Genomic DNA, 21,967 nt, shown 5'->3' with positions numbered 1-21,967 from the left:
AGTACAGTAGCATTGCTTCCATTCTTTGAAAGGCCGCCTGCTTGTAGGAAGTCATGTTTTTATGATTGGCAGACAGTAACTCTTCTCTCTGTTTAAACCCACTCCTAATGATAAGCTGTTGGTTGGGAATGAGCTATGCTCATTTAGTATGTAAATTGAAAAAGCTATGGATGCATACATTTTCTAGTAGCAAAAAATATTATTTTAATTTCCTTGTAATATTCATCCCAAGGACTATAGCCTATTAGTTTTTTCCATAATACCATACATTCACAATAAATTTGGTTCCAGACAAATAGCATTTGCACACATTTAAGTGTTGGATGAAATGCCATCTGTATAGCAGGAATGAGGAGGCAGTGTAATTTGAATGGACCTTGAACAGCATAGGCCTAATGCATGATTGTATCTAAGCATGTCTACTCTGCATTGAATTTGCTACATTATCTTTGTGATATGATAGTGAAATATAACGTAACCATGTAAAGCAATGGGCTTTCTAGTGACCAGGTTACTTTCTTTGAATAATTCACTGAATTATGGTATTCAAGGCATGAAGGCCTACAGCTTACATTTTGCAGACGCTCTTATCCAGAGCAACTTACAGTTAGTGAGTGCATACATTTTTCACACAGGCCCCCCGTAGGAATCGAACCCACAACCCTGGCGTTGCAAGCGCCATGCTCTACCAACTGAGCTACAGGAGGCCTAGCTTCTCACATCATAGACAGAGTAGTATGATTGGGGCGTTTACATTTTGTGCATTAGGCCCCATGGTTCTCTTTGTGGATATGGAAATATTGATGTCAAATGTAAAGTTATTGGACGACTCTAGGAGACTGACATATAATCGACAGATAATAACAAGTTGTGTGTAATTGAAGCCGATTCCCAGATAGGCTACCGCTACAGACAGTATTATTGTAATCTAGAAAGTCCGCTTCAGAACAATGAGGGTGAATGACAGTGATTTGACTGGGCTGCCATGCCCTTTGAAACTGTGGAGAGAGTCAGATGAGGCACGAATCAGGCCAGGGAAGCGCTTGTTATACAACCCAGCTGTAATTGCACTACAGAACAAGTTGTATTTCCTTTTTTGATCATCTACTGGCATTTGGGCCTGTGTGAGAGTGTTGTACCACTTTAGCTTGCAGTTTGAATCACTGAAACAGTGGGCAGTGTTGTTCTAGTCAGACTTGCCATTCTTTCCTTTTTAGGTAACAAAAATTGGCTTTGCCTTTGTCCAAAGATGGATTGTTGTTGTACTGTTGTGATATTACCTGGTGAGGTGGGTTGTAACATCACAGCAACACAATCTTCTTCTGAAACTGGGCCAATTCAACATTGGCTCTGACAAAGTTCTGATTCCTCAGGTCTCACAAAAATGGAAGAAGGCCAAAAGGAGCAAGCATTCACTTACACACATATCTTTCTCTTTTTTGCAGATGAACATGGACATTTGAAAATATACCTGCCCAAAAAGCTGCTTGAATGTCTACCAAAATGCTCTTCGCTGCCAAAGGAGAGACACAGATGGAACACCAATGAGGTATGGGCCCTTCTTCTCCTCCCGGTTATCATTGCAAATGTTTCTGATGTCCTCTGTTACAATGTAAAAACACATTATGTTCATTCTTAAAGGGTAGGTAGCATAAATGTAACCACATGTAACATATGGATTTGCATTAGTATACGCATCAAAAGTCCCAATGCAAAGTTACAGGAAATGTTTTTATTTCTCGAGTTATTACATAAGAATGCCGAAGTCATGCCGGAAAGTGTTTTTGTGGCATGTGACATAATATGGAGGACCCGGCAAGAATGCCAGAAGGTACCAACCCTACCGTTACGCTTGTTTACACTGAGCTGCACTGGGGTCGGAACGCAATCATGGTTACATTAAGACACCGTGGAGCCGACATGAGATATAGGTTGGAAAACCTACCTCACTGCAGGGATGGGATATGCCACTGTACTCCACATTCTACCTTTATCCACACTAGGGATGTGACAAATGGAAAACATTTCTTAACGTTTAAACAGCAATTTATATTGCGGTTTTCCATTAAAACAATAAGAAACATTTATAAAATTCCACATGAATTCATAATGCAGCTGCGCTGCTGCCAGCAACAGTTTGGGTCATACGGTGCATCCCTTTCAGATGGTTAAGCATTGCACCTGTACTACCATTACTGTATCTCAATTCCACCTCACAAAGTTTGCATTTCCTTGTCATTTAAGTATTGCCATAAAGGACTTTGCTGCTGTCGCTTCCCTTTCTCTGACATTTTTCCAACTTTTAACGATGATGATGTAGTGGTGGAGAGTCAACTCCAAAATAATTGATTCCTCGACTCGAGCACGTTGACTCCCGGTGTCGACTCCCATTTCTGAGTGTCAAGATTTGATTCCACTAGGAATCGACTCCTAAGATTCTGTATTTTTGGAATTGAGAAGACTGATTAGTTGCCGTACTTCAGAGAACACAAACACAAGCGTCTTTCATAGCGAACTAGCGAGGAACAGAGAGAGAGGGTAGGGGCACAGTATAGGCAGGTCGGCCACCAAGCAGACAGTCAGAAATGTGCACTAGGCCTATCTATCAGCAATCAAAAGCTGTATCTCGCAATGGAATGCTGTATCTCGCAATTTCTTGGCTTGCAATGTCTCGCAACTTCAGTAAAGCAGGGCCTATCATTAATGAATGGGCTAGGATGTTCTACACGCAACAGACCGAAGACTGAACACACTCGCATCATTAGATAAGAGAAAGAACAGGAGTGTAATCATTAGTCCAAACAGTTCCGTTTTGCAACTAAAACGAGAGTTTCTATTGGACAAATTAAAATCGAATCAAATTACATTTTATTTGTCACATACACGTGTTTAGCAGATGTTATTGCGGAAATGCTTGTGCTTCTAGCTCCGACAGTGCAGTAATATCTAACAAGTAATATCTAACAATTTCACCACAACATATACCCAATACACACAAATCTAAATAAGGAATGGAATTAAGAATATATACATATATGGATGAGCAATGACAGAGCGGCATGGACTAAGATACAGTAGAATATTATAGAATACAGTATATACATATGAGATGAGTAATGCAAGATATTTCAACATTATTAAAGTGACTAGTGTTACATTTCTTAAAGTGGCCAGTGATTTCAATAGGCAGCAGCAGCCTCTAATGTGCTAGTGATGGCTATTTAACAGTCTGATGGCCTTGAGATAGAAGCTGTTTTTCATTATCTCGGTCCCAGCTTTGATACACCTGTACTGACCTCGCCTTCTGGATGATAGCGGGGTGAACAGGCAGTGGCTCGGGTGGTTGATGACCTTTTTGACCTTCCTGTGACATCGGGTGCTGTAGGTGTCCTGGAGGGTGGGTAGGTTGCCCCCGGTAATGTGTTCGGCAGACCGCACCACCCTCTGGAGAGCCATGCGGTTTGGGATTTTTCTTAACATTAAGGATCCCAATTTCGTTTAAACAGTTTAAAGTTTTTAGTTCACACACCTAATCCACACTGCTCCATCGAGATTGTAATACTGCTAGTTTTCCTGGAAAACTGCCCTTTTCATCCTCATGCTACCTAGCACTAGCCACAGCAGCTGTTATGGAATGGCACGTCACGTTGAACAAAAAAGGAGCTGATTGGCTGACACTGCCATTACAAAATTGCTTTGGTGGCTACTGCTAGCTAGTATGAGGACGAAAGGTCAATTTTCTGGAAAAACAAGCAGCATTTAAATCTTCTCGATGTATCAGTGTGGATAAAGGTACAATTTGGAGTACAGTGGCATATCCCATCCCTGCATTGAGGTATGTTTTCCGACCCATATCTTGTGCCAACTCCACGGTGTCTTAATGTAACCATGATTGTGTTCCAACCCCAGTGCAGCTAATTGTAAACAAGCGTAACGGTAGGATTGGTATCTTCTGGCAAGTCAGCCTATTCCATATAATGTCAACTCCAACAAAAATAACTTCAAATGTATAACTTCAAATTAAACCAAATCGTTTGCACTCATGACTACTTGTTTTAATTACATTTTTTGCCAACTTACTTAATTAATTTATTGTTACAAATCAGCTTGCAAGGTTGCTAGCCAACTAGCCTGCTAACGTTAGCCCTACTAGCCTGCTAACGTTAGACCTACCAGCCTGCTAACTTTACGTGACTGCAAGAGTCAGCCAGTTTCTATCAACACCTAGCTTACAGCTACATAAAGTAAACCAAAGTTTTGGAAATACATGACGCAATCTAACCAGTTATCAAATAATGTTACTGGTATATGCGGTATATCTTAGCCAGCAAGCAAGCCAGCTAAAGTTAGTTATTTTAGCCTGCTAGCTAGCCTAGCTAGCCAACCACCACAGTTGACATAGCTAAGTAGTAAGCCAGAGAACAACACCAACTAGTCTAGCAAAGGCAGGAACCCACAGAACACAAAAATAAGCACGCAGATATAAAGTAGAGAGAGCGGAGACTTACCGATTGACGGCTGAGTTAGCTACCAAAGAAGAGCCAAGAAGGCACTTCAGAGGGAGAGGCAGTGTTCACCGGCCGAGGGAGAGTCAGCTAATCCAAAATGGAGCTTGCTAACACGGAGTAGATTCTCCATATGAAGTTGAGAAATAGTGCATTGTTGGTAGTTTACTTTGGTGAGTAAAAACTCATGCTTCCTACCCTTTAACATCAGACACAAAATCTGTCATTCTGCAGGCCTATATTTGCGCATTCATGGTAAATTCTTGAATTTAAAAACATTTCACTCAAACTTTTATAATTCAAATTAACTTCAGCTTTACTGTTTTAAATTAGTTAGCAAAGGAACAATTAATTTTAAAAAATGGTGCATTGTTTATTCTGACAAAGTACATATTATCTCAAAGTAGTCTATGTAAATTGTCTTATGTGTAGAATCACATGCTTATATTTATTTAGGTTCCAACATCAACAAATGTTTTTACAGCTGACAGAATTATATTCACTAGATTTTCAACTTAATTTGTTCCTGTTACTTAGCTTCCCATTTCCTGTTTTTCTGTGTGGCCCTCCAGTCTAGCGGCCAATAGTAAGACATGAAGGAAAAATGTATGATAAAAAGTGTAGCATGTCACAGAACACAAACATTTTAACAGTTAAGCTTGTGATTTTCATAATGTACATGCCCAGAGCCCTGTATTCCTAAAGCACATGAGCGTTTATTTTGAAACCACTGTAAAATATGAATTGTCTTAATTTGTCTAGAGGCTCTGTACTCTGTTTGGCTGCTGTAGAAAGGAATTAGGAAAGCATGTTGTTCTCGGCAGATCCTAATTGAAGGTTTCTTCTGCATTGTGAGCACAGTGTCATTGAGCTCCTTAAGGATAGTGTGACCTTTGAACGTACCATGATGCTCACTGGCTGAATAAAGCACTAAGCCTATGCACATAAGAACAGTCTATTTCCACGTAGCCAAAAGTATGTGGACACCTGCTTGTCGAACATTTCATTCCAAAATCATGGGCATTAATATGGAGTTGGTCCCCCCTTTGCTGCTATAACAGCCACTCTTCTGGGAAGGCTTTCCACTAGATGTTTGAATATTGCTGCGGAGACTTACTTCCATTCAGCCACAAGAGCATTAGTGAGGTCAGGCACTGATGTTGGGCTATTAGGCCTGGCCCAACGGTGTTCGATGGGGTTGAGGTCAGGGCTCTGTGCAAGCCAGTCAAGCTCTTCCACACCGATCTCGACAAACCTGTATGGACCTCGCTTTGGGCACAGGGGCATTGTCATGCTGAAACAGGAAAGTTTCTTCCCCAAACTGTTGCCACAAAGTTGGAAGCACAGAATCGTCGAGAATGTCATTGTATGCTGTAGCATTAAGATTTCCCTTCACTGGAACTAAGGGGCCTAGCCCGAACCATGAGAAACAGCCCCAGACCATTATTCCTCCTCCACCAGTAGTGAGGGCTGAAACCGAGGACAGACGATTTTTACGCGCTTCAGCACTCGGCAGGCCCGTTCTGTGAGCTTGTGTGGCCTACCACTTCGCGGCTGAGCCGTTGTTGCTCCTAGACGTTTCCACTTCACAATAACAGCACTTACAGTTGACCGGGCAGAAATTAGACAAACTGACTTGTTGGAAAGGTGGCATCCTATGACGGTGCCACGTTTAAAGTCACTGAGCTCTTCAGTACGGGCCATTCTACTGTCAATGTTTGTCTATGGAGATCGCATGGCTCTGTGCTCGATTTTATACACCTGTCAGCAACGGTTGTGGCTGAAATAGCCAAATCCACTAATTTGAAGGAGTGTCCACATACTTTTAGCCATGTGGTGTATGTATCCGTGGAATAAGAGCTGTCTTTTCGCTTAGCTTATGTCTATTTTTTACACTTACCCATTCTTAATTAAAGGAATCCCTGTTTAGCTTAAACCATAAATGTAACTGTTGATCACACATGAGTTCCTATTCAGCAGGGCTGCATATTTCACGCCATATTCATCCAGCATTATGTAAAACTCATAATTTGAACATAACAAAGTATTTAACATAGGCTGCATAAGAGCCTGAAGGTGTTTCACATTTCATAAACTGTATCACACCAATAAGAAAAGATAACAATTCGTTTAGCTTTCTGTCACGGAAAATGAAAGTGCAAAATGTTTTTATTTGTATGCCGTGTGAAAATAAATCACAGAAGCCATTTGCTCCGGATGTCCTTGACCTATAGGCCAGCCATTTTACATTATTTCATTTCTTTTCAGTACAGCCACTTTATAATTTAATGCAAGTGAGACAGTGTCTTGCTTGATCTTCACATTTTATTTGTCATGATCTGTTTTTGTTGTATGGGTTGTCTCTCTAGTGTACATATGTGGAGACTAGCAGGGAGACTGGAACTAAACATTATTTAGCTTGCTGCCTAAATCTGGAGGGATTTTGAATGATTGCAATTGCAAAAGTTCCTCTAAGGATATTCATAAGCTGCTGCCGGTGAAGGCGTCGCTGAATTCTTAATACAATTGATCCCAATGAAGCAAACGTGGTGGTTTGAACACGGCAGCGGTATTGTCAGAGGAGCCAAGGCAAAGAAAAGCAGCACTGTTTTATTTTTATCTAGCTAACAGTGTTTCTTTCCCCTTTCATTAATTACATTTTAAGGCTGTACATTTTTAAAGAAAATGGTGTGGAGCACAGTGATTGGTTGAGAGACCTTCTGATGGTCTCAGCCCCCCTGTCATAACTCACCTGTCACTCCAACATCAACTCAGGTCCGCCAAACCTCTGGAGTGACAAATAGTCAACCGTCCTCTCTTAAAGGTGTATTTACGAATAGAAAGACATTTTGATACTTCAACAGGAAAGTGATGTAGTGACAAGTCTTTGTGCTGAATATGCTGTATAAAGAATGAATGACAATGCCAAGATAGAGACAGAGAGGAAAGGAAGCAGTTTTTGGTCTTTCAGTCAAGCGTCAAGATTTGAGAGAATTTGTCAGAATTTGGTCACCACTTTTCTTTGGGGTGTAGATCAGTTCAGATCAATGATACTATGGCTTTAATTTCCAATATTGATATTTGATATTGAGATAATTAGTTTGTTAATGAGTGAATCAATCAAATTATATGTGTGAAGATTTGGTCAAAGTCACTGCCACTAATAATGAGAAGAAATTAAAGCAATGTGCAAAACCCACCCACCCGTACTTTTGATTAACACATTTGGGCCAGAAATACTGTCGTCATTGGTTTTCTAATTGAGTGAAAAACAAGTGGAAGCGTCAGAACAAACATGATGGTAAATTATTAATGTGATCTGTACCTCAAGACAAAATATGGATGGTGTTGAAATGAGTGATGTCACTTTTATTTACATCAGAAGTCCTTACTTCTTATGTCTTTGTTGCTGTTTTAGATGATTTGCACAGAAATCTCTGTTTTGTATTAGCCTTAGCCTTTTGGAGTAACCTAATTGTTGCAGTGCTGATTTGAATAGGCCTACACATGAATTAACATGCACAATATCATCTCTGTATTAGACATTATCTCTATCTATCATTCTCTGTCTGCCTCTTTTGTTTCCTTGCCATGTTATGAAGAAATGTAAAATAATCCGCTAGCATGTTTTCTAATTGAGGTTACTGTTTCAGCTTGTATCTCCTGTCTGACCTGCAGAGTTCTGCTAGCAGTCTAAATGAATTAATGGATTTTGAAATTGATTTGATCAATGTAAGAACATTTAATAAATAGACCCAGTTGTGTTTCTGGTGTTACTTTAAGAGAGCACAATATATTGCCATGTACCTCCTGTCAGGTTTTCCAATACCACAAGCAAAGAGAGCATCACACCTAATTATGTTGCACTCTGTGTGTTAGGAGAGCACTACTTTCCAGGGTTGAGAAGACGGAGGGAGAGAGGCAACCTTCCCTAAAATCAAGGGCGTTTCTCTTTCATGTGCGCCGTGCGAAGTGAACCAGCGTCTCTGTTTCTTTCTGTGCTGTCGCTCGTTGGTGGCAGGCGGGGAGGGAGGGGATTACAGTCTATTGTCGGCAGCGATTGTGTGACTCTTAGCGAAAGTGACACCTCATCAATTCTCTGCATATTTCTGCCGCTGGTTCAGCATGCCTAATGCAACCTTGTTGTTTTTCTCCCCCTCTGATTAAACTCTCAACATTTTGGGTACAAGGATAGAGAGCGCCTTTGATGACCACTTCAGCTTGAATGCAGGATTGCTCACAAACTAAACGCTTTCCTAAAACCTAACCTATCCTGACGTGTGCAGCTATTATCATACTGGTTTAAAGATGTCTGTCTCAACCCTGTATGAATGTAAAGGCCTCATCCCTCATAGGTAGGTTGGAAAGGTCTTGGCTTCTACCGTGTTGCTGAATAAGTGTTTGTCATCCCTCTTGAGGTGAAAGAGATTCTCTCCTCCTGCCCCTCCAAATGTGTATCGGAATGGAGAGAGGGTGTGAAGGCAGTTAGTGCCGAGCTATTCAGTTTTATCTAACATTTATGGGGAGAAGGTATGCAGGAATACATTCCAAGCATTTACTGGGAAATTAGATAAACCAATCTGATAAAAATGTGAGGGAAGGAAGGCAGGAAGGGAGCTGGCGTCAGTGACTCTGAAGGAGCCTCATCCTCTCTCAGAGCTGGTGATAGGGATGCACGCTGCGCTCAGTTTTTAAATTGTCAAAGTGAGATTAAGAGGAAATATGGGGCAAACTTGACAATTTAACCATAGCAGAAATAAAGGGAGGTATGTTTTTAAATAAATAAACAAGGAGGGCATGCCCGAAATCAGTGTTTTCTCAAGGAGGGAATTATTTGGTTTGTATAATTGTGGACCCTTCACAAAGAAAAGGAAGTTTTGCACCTCTGGTTCGACTAAAGGTGGCACAAGATAATTGAAGGTCTGACTGCACAGAGATGCTAGGGAAAATGGTCACAACGGGGGACCAGCGTGTGTGTGTGTCAGAGGAAGGGGGTGGATCTGATGTCCATCACCTAGGACTTGACATTGGTTAATCAAATCTCAATTTTTTGCAAATCTTTGCTCAATCTTGCATGCTTTCTCAAACAGCTGTAACTGTATATGCATTCGTAAATCAGGTCCTTTCTTGAGTTGGGCTCTGGGATATAACAACCGTTGAGCATCTGAGCTTATGGTTGATTGTGGGGGAAAGGGGTTGAGTGTGTAAGAGTGTGTGTGTGTGTGTGTGTGTGTGTGTGTGTGTGTGTGTGTGTGTGTGTGTGTGTGTGTGTGTGTGTGTGTGTGTGTGTATGTATCCCACATCTGTTGCAAGGGGGTAAGGATATTAGGGACAATATAGGATGAATCACAATAATTGTTTGCTAAAATAATAATTGCTTGACAAAAATGTAATGTAATGCAATTGTAATCCTGGTTATAGGTAACAATCCTTTGCATGAACTGCCAACATTATTACACATATTAATTGTTAATGATGGAAATGAAGATACGCAAGATATTTGAATAGATATATATTTTGAATAGATATATATAAAGCAAATTGAGGTGAGAGCATTGGAAATACTTTTAGCGGTTGATCTGCTTCTGTTCTGTGGGTGGCACTGTGTGCTGTTTTCGAAGGGTGGGTCCTGGCCTCTCGGGGGGCCTAGAGATCCGGAGGGACGAGGGTGGTCTGCCAGTCACTGGGATGACAACCCAATTTGGGATGGGGAGGGGCTTTAGCGGGTGGAATAGTGGAGAACAATTGGAGAGTTACTTAGTAGCAATGCAAATATCACTATGGTACTTTTTAATGGTAAATCTACAAACATATATTATGATAAATAGATTTGAAACTTATATCTCATTATGGTAAATGGTGAAATAAGTATAGCCAGTTATAATTGTAACGGCTTAGCAGATAATAAGAAAAGAAGAACAATATTTACCTGGCTCAAAGAGAAGGAATAGAACATCTATTGTTTACAGGAAACTCATTCAACAATTTTAGATGAAGTTGTGTGTAAAAAGGACTGGGGGGGGGGGATGAAATATACTTCTCCCATGGGCAAAGAAATTCAAAAGTGGTGATGATATTAATTAACAGTAATTTTGATCCAAATGTGCAAATTGTCCAAACAGATCCGCAAGGTAGATGGATAATTTTAAATATGCTATTAGACCATAAACAGATATGGCTCATTAACCTTTACGGACCAAATAATGATGATCCATGCTTCTTTCAAAATATATATAATAAATGATCAACCCTGCAAGCAATACAAGACTCTACTATTATGGTGAGAGATTATAATACTGTTTTAAATACCTCAATGGACCGTAAAGGAAATCACACTACAAACGATCACCCTCATGCTCTTAAGGAAATCATGAATGTCATTGATATATTGGAACTAGTGGATATATGGAGGCTTAAATATCCTGGACTAGTGAGATATACATGGCGGAGACTCAATCAAGCTAGTCGTCTTGACTTCTTTCTTATGTCATTCTCGTTGGCACCAAAAGTTTAAAAAGTGTTGATAGGGGACAGAATGCGGTCGGACCATCAGGTAATAGGCATATACATTACTCTTACTGAATTTCCACGTGGGCGAGGATATTGGAAATGTAATCAAAGCCTATTGGATGATAACTTGTTTTTAACTAGGACAGAGGAATTTATAACTGCATTTTTCCGACATAACATAGGTACAGCAAATCCCCTTATTGTATGGGACACTTTTAAATGTGCCTTTAGAGGCCATGCAATTCAGTACTCATCTCGAAAACAAAAGCGATTTAGGTCAAAAGAGTCCATACTAACAAAGGAAATAGAAGGTCAAACAGAACAGATAGATAGCAATAAAAACTGTACCATAGAGGCTCAGAATAAGTTAGAGGAAAAAGAAAAAGAAATGGAGGAACTTATTCAAGAAAGATCAAGTGTAATATATTATAAAAATAAAGCAAACTGGATGGAATATGGGGGAAAATGCACCAAATAATTTTTGTATCTTCAACATAGAAATGCTACAAAAAAGAATTGACTGAAACTGGTTACAAATGATGGACTCACCCATGATTCACCAAATTATATTTTGAAGGAGGAAGCAAAGTACTTTAAGCATATGTTTTCGTTTCAGTCTCCTCCATCTCCTCTAACTGAAGCTAATTGTATGGATTTATTTTCTATTGATAATGTAGAATTAACAGGCGTACAGAAAGACTCATGTGAAGGCGAAAATACAGAGGAGGAACTTCTTGATGCAATTAAAGCCTTTGTCCAGGTAAACTCCAGGGCTGGGTGGCATACCAGTTGAGGTATTCCAAACCTTTTTTGATATACTCAGAGGACCGTTATTAGAATGGTTTAACCACTCCTATGTAAATGGTAGATTATCAGACACTCAAGAAGAAGGTCTGATTTCATTATTACTGAAACAGGATACAAGTGGGAGATATAAAGATCCAGTCCATTAAAAAAATTACACTTCTGTGTTGTGATGCAAAAATTCTAGCAAAATGAATAGCGCATATAATTAAAAAGGTATTGTCGGACATTATTCATTCTAATCATACAGTACATTGGAGATAATATAAGGCAAGTACTGGAAACAATAGAACACTATGAAAAATCTGGGAAACCAGGCCTGCTAGTCATAGCTAACTTTGAAAATACTTTTGATAAAGTACGACTGGAGTTTATATATAAATGCCTGGAACATTTCAATTTTGGAGAATCTCTTATAAAATGGGTTAATCTCATGTATAGTAACCCTAGGTGTAAAATAGTAAATAATGGCTATTTCTCACAACATTTTAAACTGTCAAGAGGAGTAAAACAAGGTTGTCCACTATCGGCATATCTATTTATTATGGCCATCGCAATGTTATTTATTAAAATCAGATCCAACAATAATATCAAGGGATTAGAAATCCAGGGCTTAAAAACAAAGGTGTCATTGTACGCTGATGATTCATGTTTTCTCTTAAGTCCACAACTTGGATCCCTCCACAGCCTCATAGAGGATCTAGATAAATGTTCTAACCTCTCTGGATTACAACCAAATTAGGATAAGTGTACTATATTACGTATTGGATCACAAAAAAATACAATTTTTACATTACCATGTAGTTTACCAATAGAATGGTCTTATGGTGATGTGGATATATCCCGAAATAAATAAATTATCTCACTTCAATACATTTTTATAGAAAGTTAGCAAAAATAGATAAGATCTTGCTACCTTGGAAAGGTAAATTGTCTATTTGTGGAAAAATCACCCTGATTAACTCTTTAGTTATATCCCAGTTTACCTATTTGTTTATGGTCTTGCCTACACCTAGCGAACAGTTTTTAAAATTATATTAGAAACAAATATTACATTTAATTTAGAACGGCAAGCCAGACAAAATTAAAACGGGCCTATTTATATAATGAATATGAATTCAGAGGGCAGAAATGATTAAATATTAAAGCATTAGACCTCTCACTAAAGCCTTCAGTCATACAAAAGTTATACTTAAATCTGAACTGGTTCTCTAGCAAATTAGTAAGAATGTCTCACCCAATGTTCAAGAATGGCCTTTCTCCCTTTATTCAGATTACAACCTCTCACTTTCAGTTATTTGAAAAGGAAATAGTCTCTCAAATATCACTATTTCTAAAACAAGCCATAGAAAGTTGGTTGCAATTTCAATTTCATCCACCAGAAACGACAGAACAAATAATACAACAAATATTGTGGTTAAACTCAAATATACAAATTGATAAAAACCTTTAGAAAAAAAAGAAAGAAGGTATAATCTTCGTAAATTATATCATTGGTAGGACTGGTGGAGTTGCTAACAAAAACATATGGAAATGTCTGCTCTACCCAAAATTACAACCAACTAATTGCAGCATTACCGCAAAAATGGAAGAGGAAAGTGGAAGAGGGAAAAAGTAAGGAACTTGTCTGTCGGCCTTGCATTAAAGACCATAATTGGTTAAAGAAAATGGTGATAAATAAAAAAGTATACCAGTTTCATTTAAGGACCAAAAAATTGACAGCCGTGCCATTTTTTATTTTTTATTTTTATTTAACCTATTTTATTCCAGGTAAGCCAGTTGAGAACAAGTTCTCATTTACAACTGCGACCTGGCCAAGATAAAGCAAAGCAGTGCGATAAAAACAACAACACAGAGTTACATATGGGGTAAAACAAAACATAAAGTCAAAAATACAACAGAAAATATATATCCAGTGTGTGCAAATGTAGCAAGTTATGGAGGTAAGGCAATAAATAGGCCATAGGGCAAAATAGTTACAATTTAGTATTAACACTGGAGTGATAGATGTGCAAGAGATGATGTGCAAATAGAGATACTGGGGTGCAAATGAGCAAAATAAATAACAATATGGGGATGAGGTAGTTGGGTGGGCTAATTTCAGATGGGCTGTGTACAGGTGCAGTGATCGGTAAGGTGCTCTGACAACTGATGCTTAAAGTTAGTGAGGGAGATAAGAGTCTCCAGCTTCAGAGATTTTTGCAATTCGTTCCAGTCATTGGCAGCAGAGAACTGTAAGGAATGGCGGCCAAAGGAGGTGTTGGCTATGGGGATGACCAGTGAGATATACCTGCTGGAGCGCATACTACGGGTGGGTGTTGCTATGGGGACCAATGAGCTAAGATAAGGCGGGGATTTGCCTAGCAGTGATTTATAGATGGCCTGGAGCCAGTGGGTTTGGCGACGAATATGTAGTGAGGACCAGCCAACAAGAGCGTACAGGTCACAGTGGTGGGTAGTATATGGGGCTTTGGTGACAAAACGGATGGCACTGTGATAGACTACATCCAATTTGCTGAGTAGAGTGTTGGAGGCTATTTTGTAAATGACATCGCCGAAGTCAAGGATCGGTAGGATAGTCATTTTTACGAGGGAATGTTTGGCAGCATGAGTGAAGGATGCTTTGTTGCGAAATAGGAAGCCGATTCTAGATTTAACTTTGGATTGGAGATTATTAATGTGAGTCTGGAAGGAGAGTTTACAGTCTAACCAGACACCTAGGTATTTGTAGTTGTCCACATACTCTAGGTCAGACCTGTCGAGAGTAGTGATTCTAGTCGGGTGGGCGGGTGCCAGCAGCGTTCGATTGAAGAGCATGCATTTAGTTTTACTAGTGTTTAAGAGCAGTTGGAGGCTACTGAAGGAGTGTTGTATGGCATTGAAGCTCGTTTGGAGGTTTGTTAACACAGTGTCCAATGAAGGGCCAGATGTACACAAAATGGTGTCGTCTGCGTAGAGGTGAATCTGAGAGTCACCAGCAGCAAGAGCGACATCATTGATATACACGGAGAAAAGAGTCGGCCCAAGAATTGAACCCTGTGGCACCCCCATAGAGACTGCCATAGGTCCAGACAACAGGCCCTCCGATTTGACACATTGAACTCTATCTGAGAAGTAGTTGGTGAACCAGGCGAGGCAGTCATTTGAGAAACCAAGGCTATTTAGTCTGCCAATAAGAATGTGGTGGTTGACAGAGTCGAAAGCCTTGGCCAGGTCAATGAAGATGGCTGCACAGTACTGTCTATTATCGATTGCGGTTATAATATCAGGACCTTGAGCGTGGCTGAGGTGCACCCATGACCAGATCGGAAACCGGATTGCATAGCGGAGAAGGTACGGTGGGATTTGAAATGGTCGGTGATCTGTTTGTTAACTTGGCTTTCAAAAACTTTCGAAGGGCAGGATGGATATAGGTCTGTAACAGTTTGGATCTAGAGTGTCACCCCCTTTGAAGAGGGGGATGACCGCGGCAGCTTTCCAATCTCTGGGGATCTCAGATGTTACGAAAGAGAGGTTGAACAGGCATATAGATTACAAAAAAGTTGGGAAGAGATTTTTGACGTACTAATTCCATGGCACATGGTTTATGAACTGATACGCAAAAACGACACCGGATTCAAAACTTATAATTTTTCAATATAATTATTTAAATAGAATTGAAATTCAATAGAATGTTATTTATATGGGGGATACAACCTTCCCAACTCTGCAGATTTTGCTGCGAAGAGACAGAATCATTAGATAATTTGTTTTGGTACTGTCTATATGTTTATTTTCAATTTAAAATCTGTAGAAACAATGAGAATATATTTTGATTTGTTTAACACTTTTTTGTTTACTACATGATTCCTTATGTGTTATTTAATAGTTTTGATGTCTTCAGTCTTATTCTACAATGTAAAAAATAGTAAAAGTAAAGAAAAACCCTTGAATGAGTAGGCGTGTCCAAACTTTTGACTGGTAGTATATGTATGTACACTGCTCAAAAAAATTAAGGGAACCCTAAAATAACACATCCTAGATCTGAATGACTGAAATAATCTTATTAAATACTTTTTTCTTTACATAGTTGAATGTGCTGACAACTAAATCACACAAAAATTATCAATGGAAATCAAATTTATCAACCCATGGAGGTCTGGATTTGGAGTCACCCTCAAAATTAAAGTGGAAAACCACACTACAGGCTGATCCAACTTTGATGTAATGTCCTTAAAACAAGTCAAAATGAGGCTCAGTAGTGTGTGTGGCCTCCACGTGCCTGTATGACCTCCCTACAACGCCTGGGCATGCTCCTGATGAGGTGGCGGATGGTCTCCTGAGGGATCTCCTCCCAGACCTGGACTAAAGCATCCGCCAACTCCTGGACAGTCTGTGGTGCAACGTGGCGTTGGTGGATGGAGCGAGACATGATGTCCCAGATGTGCTCAATTGGATTCAGGTCTGGGGAACAGGCGGGCCAGTCCATAGCATCAATGCCTTCCTCTTGCAGGAACTGCTGACACACTCCAGCCACATGAGGTCTAGCATTGTCTTGCATTAGGAGGAACCCAGGGCCAACCGCACCAGCATATGGTCTCACAAGGGGGTCTGAGGATCTCATCTCGGTACCTAATGGCAGTCAGGCTACCTCTGGCGAGCACATGGAGGGCTGTGCGGTCCCCCAAAGAAATGCCACCCCACACCATGACTGACCCACCACCAAACCGGGTCATGCTGGAGGATGTTGCAGGCAGCAGAACGTTCTCCACGGCGTCTCCAGACTCTGTCACGTCTGTCACATGTGCTCAGTGTGAACCTGCTTTCATCTGTGAAGAGCACAGGGCGCCAGTGGCGAATTTGCCAATCTTGGTGTTCTCTGGCAAATGCCAAACGTCCTGCACGGTGTTGGGCTGTAAGCACAACCCCCACCTGTGGACGTCGGGCCCTTATACCACCCTCATGGAGTCTGTTTCTGACCGTTTGAGCAGACACATGCACATTTGTGGCCTGCTGGAGGTCATTTTGCAGGGCTCTGGCAGTGCTCCTCCTGCTCCTCCTTGCACAAAGGCGGAGGTAGCAGTCCTGCTGCTGGGTTGTTGCCCTCCTACGGCCTCCTCCACGTCTCCTGATGTACTGGCCTGTCTCCTGGTAGCGCCTCCATGCTCTGGACACTACGCTGACAGACACAGCAAACCTTCTTGCCACAGCTCGCATTGATGTGCCATCCTGGATGAGCTGCACTACCTGAGCCACTTGTGTGGGTTGTAGACTCTGTCTCATGCTACCACTAGAGTGAAAGCACCGCCAGCATTCAAAGTGACCAAAACATTAGCCAGGAAGCATAGGAATTGATAAGTGGTCGTGGTCACCACCTGCAAAACCAGTCCTTTATTGGGGGTGTCTTGCTAATTGCCTATAATTTCCACCTGTTGTCTATTCCATTTGCACAACAGCATGTGAAATTTATTGTCAATCAGTGTTGCTTCCTAAGTGGACAGTTTGATTTCACAGAAGTGTGATTGACTTGGAGTTACATTGTGTTGTTTAAGTGTTCCCTTTATTTTTTTGAGCAGTGTATGTATGTATATGTATATATATATATATATATATATATATATATATATTTTTTTTAGTTATATATACATATATATATATATATAACTATTCCCATAGTTTGTTTCACACAGAGCCACATCCCTTCTTGTAGTCAAATCATGTGTCATGTTGTGTCATTGCTCTTTCAGTCAGCACCCTGCCTCCTAATGCTTACTGAGATGAGTCTAGGCACAGGAGAAACAAATCCTCACCAGAATTCCTCTCAGGTTCGCAACCAACTGCTATTGTCTGCTGGCTGCTCTGGCAGCCATGACCTCTATTTGGCCGGACATTCCTGTTGAGATTAAAATATTTTTAAAGAAGGACACCTCACACAGAAAGGGCTTAAAGCTTATATCCCTTCCCAGATCAAACAGAACCATCTCCAGGTTTAGGTTACCTCAGCATGGGAAGGTAGGAGGACTGGAGATGTGTTGCAGAATTGCAATGCCACGCAGCAGTGCTATTTTTTAAATGCATCTCTTGCTCTTTGGCTCTCGTTGGAACTCTGTGTCTTAAGTCTGGGCCTGGTATTCATCCTTTGGTCAATTAAGTGGACTGGTCTCCAAAATAGTTTATTAAATACCTAGCAATCTGTATACATTTAAGCCAATTAGGGTTACTTTGGATGAATGCCTCTGTTTGTGAGATATTAGAATGCATTAGAAAACATGTCGCAATCAGACTCGCCATATTGAGGGGAATAACGTCTGATCCTCAGTCATAAAGAGTCTTGAAAAGCAGAAGCACTGGTCCACAGAAGTAGGAAGCCCGGGGCGAGAGGGGACAAGGGACCTAAGCTGGAGTGACACCCTCAGTCCTTAATGAATGCCGCACAGCAGCAGCAACACTCTTGAGTACTGCACTGTGAGGCACTGTGAGCACAGCCTCCCCCATAGCTGCCCCATAGCTGCCTGCTGCCTCTAAACTGGTGCTGAACCCAGAGAGACAAGACAGCATCAGCTCAGGCCTCAGTCGGCCTGCTACACATTGAATGCCCCTGTCGTCAGTAATAATCCTCTAGTGCCTACCGCTAACTCTGTCAGTGGCACAGCATGGTGCCTGCATGCAATATGCCTCCGCTCAGGACAGCACCCAGCCAGAGCCTCACTGGAGACTGGACACACTCAGTGGACACACTCACTATACTACTTGGCAGTGGGTGAATCAGACCAATTGGGAGGGAGGGCCAGGGAGGCAGCTAACCTAGCGATACAGTGCTGGTCAGACTCAGAAGAACCACAGCTAATGAGTAATGAAATGCATATGACTGAGGAGGGGAAGTAATCTTAGGAGTCGATCACTGACAGATAGGCAGCAATAATGATGAGGACAATTGGATACAGTGCTGTAATCATTCAGAACCTTATCTCTGGCTGGAAAGTAATGTCTGTTAAGGCCTTTGTTTGCTCCAACTTCCCACTATTATTATTTGAGAATCCAAGGCACAATCTTTCAAAGAGAGCTGCAGGAGATTGCTTCAATCAGATACAGTTTTCATAATTCCTCTGTTCTTTTGTAACAGTAATGATTACTTTTTAAGTTTTGATTGAACAAAATATGAAAGGATTACAATGGCAGTAGAGCTGAGCAGGCGTCTCTCCTTCTCTCCTTCCAAAACAAGCTAGCTACCAATGTCATGTTGTTCCATTTTTATCCAGATGAAGTTTACTGTATCATGAACAAATATACAATGATGTAATACCTTGCTGAAAGCTAAATGAGGTTCATTTACATGATGTCCTTCCAATAGCCCTGTATACTCAGCTCTGTGAGGTTTGTGTTCTTCCCAGAACCTTTTTACTGTGGCTTGCAGATTCTCTAGTGCTGCTGCCTACTGCTGAGGCTGGTGAATCCCCATCTGAATATCCTGACCTCATTACAACATTGGCTGGATTAAAGCTTTCTCCTATGGATTAGGATGATTCCGATTAGGATGATTGGGTATGCCCTCATCAAACAGCCAGGTGTTTGACTCCCTTTAATACATTTTCAGTCATTGCTGCTACACAAACAAATGTGACCTTTTTTTGACAGGGCCTGTCAATGTTGTTTTTATGGACATCAGTGCTCGGAGAATTCACCTAATCGAACTCAAGGCCGGTTCTGATGAAATGTTTATCCTAGCCCAACCTCATCCTTCCTCTACAGAGTGTAATTAAAATGACTCCCTCCGAATCGCAAATGTTTATGGAAATGTTCATTCTCTTTTCTGGGGCAGTCAGTGGAAAGTAAAGGTCATGTTTGCCTGTTTGTTTGTTTGTTTGTTTGTTTGTTTGTTTATGATTTTTTCTTCAAATTGAGATGCCTTAATGTTAGTGTTTTTCTACACCATGAACAGGTGTTCAGTGCGTGTTGTGAATGTGAATGGGCCCGGTGATCAGGTCTTAGGTGGAGTTTGGACTACTGCTTTAACTGGCTGACAAGAGATGAAGGGAGAAATACCATCTCCCTCCTGTGGGGATCCAAGTTATTTTAACTAGGTCTTGGGGTTTAATGTTATTTAGGGGTTTGAGCACATTTCCACCCCAAATCCATATTGTTGCGAAAAGCCTTTGTGCAGAAGAAGAGCAGGCTTCAGCTGCAATGCCTTGGTCGACTGGCCTGGCCTTGTAGTACCCTGCCCTTAGTTTTGATAGCTTTACTGATTGCTAGTGCTGTAGCTTACTGTGTCAATTGTGTAGCCGTGGTGTGGTGAGCCTGTTTTTAGCAACCCACCAGTAAGGTCATTTAGGGGGTCCTGCACGCTACAGGGACCTTTTGGTTTCTTCCCCTGGATGTGCACATGAAGGCAGGGGTCTTCGGCCTCCTCTGAAGACAGGGGTGCCCGCTCAAAATTGCATGACCTCTATTGTAGCACATACAGGTCACTCCGCCTCCTGTGGGAAGACTAAATTGAACCCAGCTTGCGTCTTCGTTTTTTTCTCTCTTCCCCACACTCTTTCTCTCGCACTAGTTACCCTCTCTTACTCTTATCTTCTGTCTCTTTTCCTTTTCCCTCATGTGTTCACTGAGGTGCAAAGCTATTCAGGGATGAAGGAATAGATTTCTATACCTTTTCGCACTAAATTGCTGGGTCAGGGTTTTTTGGGCGGAACCGTTCAGTAATGGAATTGAAGTTTATTTACTAGAAGAAAGTTCCAATCCTGATTTATTTTCCTGAGTTCTTTCATCTCGTCTGTGTGCTGCGTGTTTCAGTGAGTTGTAGTAGGTCTCTAATATTTACATGTCTGTGTTAGAGAGAGTAACTGCCATTGTGCTGTCTCTCAGCTCTGGGTGGAAAGGATCAAATGGCAGGGGAGCCATCGGTTCTACTGATGACAGGTTTGTTATTCCATTACGCTGAGTGCATCAGACCGACCTGCAGAGTGAGTGTATGTAATCTATAGGCTACTCTCACTTCCTACTACCCACAGCATACTGTACACTGTAAGTGAATGGGATAGGTGACACTCCTTTCCACACAGGTTGATAGATGAGACCATGAGATCATGTGATTAGTGTTTGGGAGGGATTATTATTTTAATACTAATCCAGGTTGTTCCTCTACTTAGAGATTGTTCTGATTTGGATTCTAGATAGCTCTGATAGTGTACTGTACATCTCTCTCAACTAATGCTATCAATAATGCTTTAGTTACAATTAGGGCTGGGAATTGCCAGGGACGTCACAATATGATATTATCACGATATTTAGGTGGCGATACGATATGTATTGCGATTCTCACGATTCTATATGTATTGCGATTCAATACTGCGATTTTATTGCGATTCGATGTTCCAAACATATTGCTTACCATATGTCTGCAGCAGAGTGACAAGAGAGAGCCATGTAGCTCAGTTGGTAGAGCATGGCGTTCGCAACGCCAGGGTTGTGGGTTCATTTCCCACGGGGGACCAGTATGAAAAAAATAAAAATAAATATGCACTCACTAACTGTAAGTCGCTCTGGATAAGAGCGTCTGCTAAATGACTAAAATGTAAATGTAAAACGAGTTTTGATCAGTCATTGAAATAAATGTAAAAAGAAGATGGAGAACAAGCTATGAAGGAAAAATACTGGAGTTTTGGTGCAGGTACAGCCAACTAGTGCAAAAATGCGTTGGTTGGTATACCATTGTTCTTGTGATTTCTGTTTAGGCACTTGTCTATGACACATTTTTATTTCATCACGGTTGTTTCCCAACTCAGTATCTGTTTGGTCAAGCTGTTTAGTCCTATTTAGTCTTTCATCAAGGTCAAACATTTCAGTCACAGCTGGTCAGCAGAGAACACACTTTGTGTCTTTGTATTTTTGTTTTTTGGAACCGAGCGAGACACAATCTTCTATTCCACAAGGGGCATCAAAAGAACACATCACTTCCATACTACAGTAGGAGGGATGTCGTTGGGTAATCAGTGGAAGGCTGCATGGGCTCTACTACTTCTGCTTCATGGCACCTTTCCTGCCTCTCTCTCTCTCTCTCTCTCTCTCTCTCTCTCTCTCTCTCTCTCTCTCTCTCTCTCTCTCTCTCTCTCTCTCTCTCTCTCTCTCTCTCTCTCTCTCTCTCTCTCTCTCTCTCTCTCTCTCTC

The 21,967-nt window shown here is 41.0% G+C and overlaps 1 protein-coding gene across 1 annotated transcript in view; it reads left to right on the top strand.

Moving 5' to 3' along the window:
* The window catches only part of LOC121545650 (calmodulin-binding transcription activator 1-like), a 454,137-nt gene that overhangs the window by 17,101 nt on the left and 415,069 nt on the right, over positions 1–21,967 (top strand). Inside the window, exon 3 of the mRNA XM_041856375.2 lies at positions 1,446–1,549. Coding sequence (XP_041712309.2) covers positions 1,446–1,549 — 104 coding nt within the window. The remainder of the gene's footprint in view (positions 1–1,445; positions 1,550–21,967) is intronic.

This window comes from Coregonus clupeaformis, chromosome 30, assembly GCF_020615455.1.
Source record: "Coregonus clupeaformis isolate EN_2021a chromosome 30, ASM2061545v1, whole genome shotgun sequence".
NCBI lineage: Eukaryota > Metazoa > Chordata > Actinopteri > Salmoniformes > Salmonidae > Coregonus > Coregonus clupeaformis.
This window is presented reverse-complemented; position numbering and strand designations above follow the sequence as displayed.